The sequence below is a fragment of the Chiloscyllium plagiosum genome, chromosome 6 (genome assembly GCF_004010195.1).
Source record: "Chiloscyllium plagiosum isolate BGI_BamShark_2017 chromosome 6, ASM401019v2, whole genome shotgun sequence".
In the NCBI taxonomy this organism is placed as follows: domain Eukaryota; kingdom Metazoa; phylum Chordata; class Chondrichthyes; order Orectolobiformes; family Hemiscylliidae; genus Chiloscyllium; species Chiloscyllium plagiosum.
In genome coordinates, this window is record NC_057715.1 from 112,638,621 (window position 1) to 112,645,135 (window position 6,515).

The window sequence follows — 6,515 nt, forward strand, 5'->3', positions numbered from 1 at the left end:
GCTCTACCTTCATCCACATGCTTGGTCACCTCCTCACAGAATTCAATAAGACTTGTAAGGCATGACCTACCCTTCACAAATCCGTGCTGGCTGTCCCTAATCAAGCAGTGTCTTTCCAAATACTCATAAATCCGATCCTTCAGTGCCCTTTCCATTACTTTGCCTACCACCAAAGTAAGACTAACTGGCCTGTAATTCCCGGGGTTATCCCTATTCCCTTTTTTGAACAGGGGCACAACATTCGCCACTCTCCAGTCCCCTGGTACCACCCCTGTTGACAGTGAAGACGAAAAGATCATTGCCAACGGCTCTGCAATTTCCTCTCTGGCTTCCCACATAATCCTAGGATATATCCCGTCAGGCCCGGGGGACTTGTCTATCCTCAAGTTATTCAAAATGTCCAACATCTTCCTTCCTAACAAGTATCTCCTCTAGCTTACCAGTCCGTTTCACACTCTCCTCTTCAACAATACGGTCCCTCTCGTTTGTAAATCACTACACAGACAATTAAATAAATACTATCATGAAAGAGGACATAAATGACATTCTCGGATATTGAGCAATACATTGTTTAATGACAGCATTTAAACTGCGATGAGAAGCCATGTCGTCTTATGGAAATGAATGGAGGGATTACATAGCAATGGTCAGCAAATGGAGTTGGTGGTGCAGATCAGCTTCAGCCCAATTGATTGGGGGTAGTCTGCAGGGTTGAACAGCCGTTTGCAGCATTAGGAACAATCTCCTATCAATTTCCACAAATATCAATATTCCATATCTACCACCACCACCTCCTAAACTAAATTATCAACATTCACATTTGATGCAGTGGAAGAAGCAGCTCCTTAAAGTCGATGCCATGGACAGAAGGACATACAGGACCTTACCTATTAACGTGGAAGTTTTCAAATCCAAAAATATCCAGCAAGCCGATGGAGCGACGCCACACCTTCGGCTCTCGAGATGGTGGTTTATAAATCGCTGCATTGATCTTCTCCACAATCCACACAAACAGCCTCCCATAGATACCCTTAAAATGATGAGAGACGGAGGGAGGGAGACAAAACACATGACCCACATCAGATCAAAATGATGAGACATGGCAGTTGTTTGACCTCTGAATAATTCAGAGAAAGGGGGAAATCAGCACAGCTGGAACGAGAGATTCAGTACATCACCAAGGAGGTTGAATAACCCCACAGCCTCTTTGGTCCAGCATATCTTTGGGCATCTACTCCAGTTTTTCAAATAAGCCTCATTACTTCTTGCCGATCACTTGCTTTTACACCCTGTACCCTTGCAGAAGGATAAAATGAGATTCACAGAACACAATAGATTGTTGCCTAAAAGTTTAATTTTCTAGTTGACCTTCCCAGAACAGCCAACCGTTCATCTCTGTATGATCCTCAATGACCATAAGTGAGCAAGATTATGAAGGCACTGGCAACTTAAAAAATTTACAATCATCATCAGGTACTAATGCAAAAGGCACTAACAGACAGCATGTCTAAGGAAAGAAACGAGAAATGGGGATTGAATTTCAAATTCTCCCTCCAGTCACCCAGATCATCTCCTGTAACAATATCAGGAAATCCAGGGACATACGACCAGAGCTTGCTGAGTAAGCTGTAGGAACCACGGTGAAGAGCATTCAAAATTGGTTATTAATTATGGAACAGGTTTCTATCATAAGCAGAGTGGGGGGGGGGGGGGGGGGGGGGGGGGAAGAGGAGCTGGATTAACTTAATCACTCTTCAAACTGGCACAGAAGTTGGGCTGAGTGGCCTCATTCTGTGCTATTTTTTGACCACCTTGCCTATTTTTCTGCTTCAGTATATTCTTTTGTTCAACTGAATCTGAATAACTGTTTTAGCCTGTAGGCAATGATATTTATTATGAAGACATTTTGCGATAGGCTTCCCATGTCAAATTATAATGAGCAAATAACCACAAACAGGGGCATTGGGTAATTGTTAGATCCCAGAATATTAAGTGAAACAAAGCAGAGAATAAATAATGCAAGTTTCTGTTCATAAAAATTTCAAATTAAATCACTATCTTAAACATGCAAGAGAAGGTCTGGGATTAGTCCAAACAATAATGTGGCTGCAAACTAGCAAGTCTTTTAGGTCAACATTAAAAAACTAAAGTTACAAAATAAAAAACTTTCTAGCTATCATCCCTTCTATAACACAAGGAATTAGATATCATCCTTAAGGATAAAAGGGGTTGAAGGGTATGGGAACAGAAGACGGAGTTGGATGGTTAATCATGATCATATTGAATGGCCGAGCAGACTGGAGTAGCCTACTCCTGTTGCTTTTGTGTTTCGGAGGCTGCTCCAATTCTCTTGTTACAGTTTAGTTAGGTTTGCAGATAAACAAACTTTTTCCCCTCTGTTCCAGTACTCTGCTCCCACTTATCTTTGAGATCTAGGAGCTTAAAACAAAACAACCAAAAAGGGAGTTTATGTTGGAACATTTCTTCAGTGTTTTATTTCAGTAATGGAAATCCAAAACAATAAAACAGAAACTGCTGGAAATACTCAGCAGGTCAGGCAGCAGCTGTGCAGAGAAATAAAAAAATTCAGATCTGACTTCTTAAAATCGGGACTCTGTTTCTCTCTCTGGAGGACAAAGCATCCCATAATACCACTGTGAACATTCACTCCCTCCAGCATGGAAGTTCAGTAGCAGCAGGGTGTATTGCAATAATTCAATCCTTAGACAGCACCTTCCAAAAACTCCTCCACTTCCATCTGGAAGGACAAGGGCAGCAGACACATGGGAACCCCACCCCCTGCAGGTTCCCCTCCAAGCCAGTCAGCGTCTCAAGGTAGAAACATATCTCCATTCCTTCACTGTCACCTGGCCAAAATAACGAGGTTCTCGTCTGGTTTTTTTTCACCGGACTGTTGATCCAGGTAACATTGAGGACCCAGGTTCAAATCCTGATAGGGGAATTTGAATTCAATAAAAAAAATCTGGAAAGAAGAGTCTAATGATAACGGTTGTCAAGAAAACCCATCTGGTTAACTAATGCCCTTTAAGAAAATCTTACCTGCAAGTCCAGATTCACAGCAATGTGCTCGATTCTTAACTGCCCTCTAGGAACATAGGGATGGATGATGAACACTAGCCTAGCCAGCACCACACATCCCATGAAAAGAATGAAAACAAGATGCTAGTCCTGATGAGGCTGTTTCCAGCTTTCTCGGATTTTAAGTTTAATTTCCTGGTCAGTCAAAAGCACATTTTACAAGCAGTATTGTTGCACTTGATCAGGATGACTGCCTTGAAATAATTTAGAACATTAAAGGTTTGATGAGGTTTCTTGGCTCATGTTAGCAGTGGTGTTTGACATTGTCAGAGTGCTTCCCTCTCTGACAGCTCACAAAGCTGTTGCTGATGAGACAGATGTCTTGAAGATTACTAACATTGTTTATCCTGGCATTGCTCAGACCTAGATACAGTATGGGTTCTGCGTTGACAGATTATTGCTGTTATAGATCTCTGGTTGACTGAATACACTGCAATGACTATTACACTGAATGGGGAGGACCTTTTATATCAGAAGGTCACATGTCAAGAAGTCATGCAGCTGTCTTAGAGGTTCACTGCCTGTCTAATCTAGAGCCTACACAATAAAAAGGCTCAGCGATTGTACCCATCTCTGTCGGAGTCTAAAATCATTGAAATGATTTGACACAGCAATGTAGGGTCATAGAATTTTACAGCACAGAAAGAGGCCATTTGACCCATCATGTCTACACCAGCTCCCGACAGAGCTACCCGGTTAGTCCCCATCTCTGTAGCCCACTGAATTCATCACTTTCAAATATATACATCCAGCTCTTTTGCAATCTCCTATTGAATCTACCTCCACCACTCTCCCAGGCAACCTTTCCAAATCCTAACATCCCTCACTCCAAGCTCTCTTGCTGACAATTTTCACAAAAGGATTAAATATCAAGCTTTTGCCAACTTTATGCAGTTAGATGCCTTGCCATTCCCATTTGTCCCTCATTTTCAGAGGGAGACACACTCTCTCTCTGTTTCCCCATTCATGCAGCAACTTTCACCTTGACAAAAGCATCTCTGACATCCAGTGCTTGGTCCATGTTAAGAGGGGTGGACACTGTCTCCCCTCGTGTGATGATGGTACGGCTGGTGAGGCAGTTCTGTAGATCCAAACAGTCAACCTGCCGGAAAGAAGAATGAGGCATTTATTTTTTTTGAAAAAAAAGTGACTCAGTCGATCATAGCATCATTCCTGTAATTGTCTCTTGGATAGAGAGGGGGAGGGTGGTTGTCCTACAATGAGAAGCTGAGTACAATCCAGGCAATGTTCCCTGGAGTTTAGAAGACTGACAGGTGATCCCTTTGTGATGGTCAAAGGCTCTGAAAGAGTTTGACAGAGTAAATCCTAAAAGATGGTTTCCCCTGGTCAAGGAATCCAAAACAAGGGCAGAGGCTGGGGCTCGATAGGGATAGGGACTGAGATGAAGAGAAATTATTTTATTCAAACAGAAGAGGGTCCTCAGAATGGTCTACCCTCGAGGGTTATGGATATTTCAATCTTGAATGTATTTCATAGAAATCAGAATCCCTACAGTGTGGAAGCAGGCCATTTGGCCCATCGATTCTATCCCACCCAGACCCAACCTTATCCCTGTAACCCTACATTTCCCATGGTTAATCCATCCAGCCTGCACATCCCTGGACACTGTGGGCAATTGAGCATGGCCAATCCACCCTAACCTGCACACCTTTGGACAGTGGGAGGAAACTGGAGGAAACCCACGGGGAGAATGTGTAAACTCCACACAGACAGACAGTCAGCCAAGGCTGGAATCAAACTCTGTCCCTGGCCTTGCAAGGGCAATGCTAACCACTGAGTCATCGTGCCACCCTGGCTGAGATAAGGCTAAGACAGATAGATACTTGATCTCTCAGGAAATTGAGGGATGGAGGAGTGGATGGGAAAATGGACTTGAGGCTTAAGAACATTATCATAAGAAATGGAGGATCAAACTTGATGGGCTGGACACTCTAATCCTGTTGACTTGTGCTTTTGCTGATCTCCGAGGAAATGAGATCTCATTTATTTCCAACAATGCCTCTCAGAGCTAAGGGAAGTGCAGTCACACTTATCAAATGGGAATGGAGGGTGGAGAAAAATATGATAAATAGAGCGATGATTGAAGACTATATTGGTCACATGATAGTCTCAAAGGCTTCGGGTTAGAGTCCCATCCCACAGATTTGAGCCAAATGTCCAGACATTCCCACAGTGTAGGATTGAAGGATTGTTGTGCTGTCAGAAAAGCAATTGTTTGGAAGAGACATTAAAGTAGAGGGCAACTGTCCCTCTCAGGTGAATGTAAAAGATTCCCAGGGTCAAGTCAAGAGAAGAACAGGGCTTTCTGTAGTTTCCTGGCCAGTAGCATTGCCTCAAACCATCAGGAAAACCACAACTTGCTCACTCTCCCATTTGGATCTTGGATTTCTCAAATAAGCAGCCTAAAAAGGAAGAGGAGTGGGAAAAAAAACTTGGACTTTTATACAACTCCTTCTAAAACCTTTCAACATCTCAATGACCTTTGAAATGGAGTGACTATTGTAATAGGGTAGAAGCAATGGCTAATGTGTACACAGTCAGTTCCCACTATACGGGATTGTCCAGATAATGCATTTTTAATGAAGTTAAAAGTCACATGGCATCAGGTTATAGTCAAACAGATTTATTTGAAATCAAAAGCTTTACCTGACAAAAGAGCAGCACTCAGAGCTTCTAATTTCAAATAAACCTGTTGGACTATAACCTGGTGTTTTGTGATTTTTAAACTTTGTCCACCCCAGTCCAACACCAGCACCTCCACATAGAGTCATAGAGATCTATAACACAGAAACAGATCCTTCGGTCAAACCCGTCAATGCTGACCAGATATCCCAACCCAATCGAGTCCCACCTGCTAGCACCCGGCCCATATCCCTCCAAACCCTTCCTATTCATATACCTATACAAATGCTTTTTATAATGTTGCAATTGAACCAGCCTCCACCACATCCTCTGGCAGCTCATTCCATACACGTACCACCATCTGCGTGAAAAAGTTGCCCCCATGTCTCTTTTATATCTTTCCCCTCTCACCCTAAACCTATGTCCTCTAGTTCTGGACTCCCCGACCCCAGGGAAAAGACTTTGTCTATTTATCCTATCCATGCCCCTCAATTTTGTAAACCTCTAAGGTCTCCCCTCAATCTCTGACGCTCCAGGGAAAACAGCCCCAGCCTGTTCACCCTCTCCATATAGCTCAAATCCTCCAACCCTGGCAATATCCTTTAAATCTTTTCTGAACCCTTTCAAGTTTCACAACATCTTTCTGATAGGGAGGAGACCAGAATTGCACGCAATATTCCAACAGTGGCCTAACCAATGTCCTGTACAGCCGCAGCAGGACCTCCCAACTCCTGTACTCAATACTCTGACCAATAAAGGAAAGCATACCAAAC

The 6,515-nt window shown here is 43.0% G+C and overlaps 1 protein-coding gene across 3 annotated transcripts in view; it reads right to left on the bottom strand.

The window, feature by feature from the left end:
* myo7aa (myosin VIIAa) overlaps positions 1-6,515 on the bottom strand; it is a 190,377-nt gene that overhangs the window by 127,473 nt on the left and 56,389 nt on the right. For all 3 annotated transcript variants that reach the window (XM_043692431.1, XM_043692430.1, XM_043692432.1), the window contains 2 exons: positions 4,082-4,201; positions 888-1,030 (listed from right to left, as the gene is read on the bottom strand). In XM_043692431.1, coding sequence (XP_043548366.1) covers positions 888-1,030; positions 4,082-4,201 — 263 coding nt within the window. The remainder of the gene's footprint in view (positions 1-887; positions 1,031-4,081; positions 4,202-6,515) is intronic.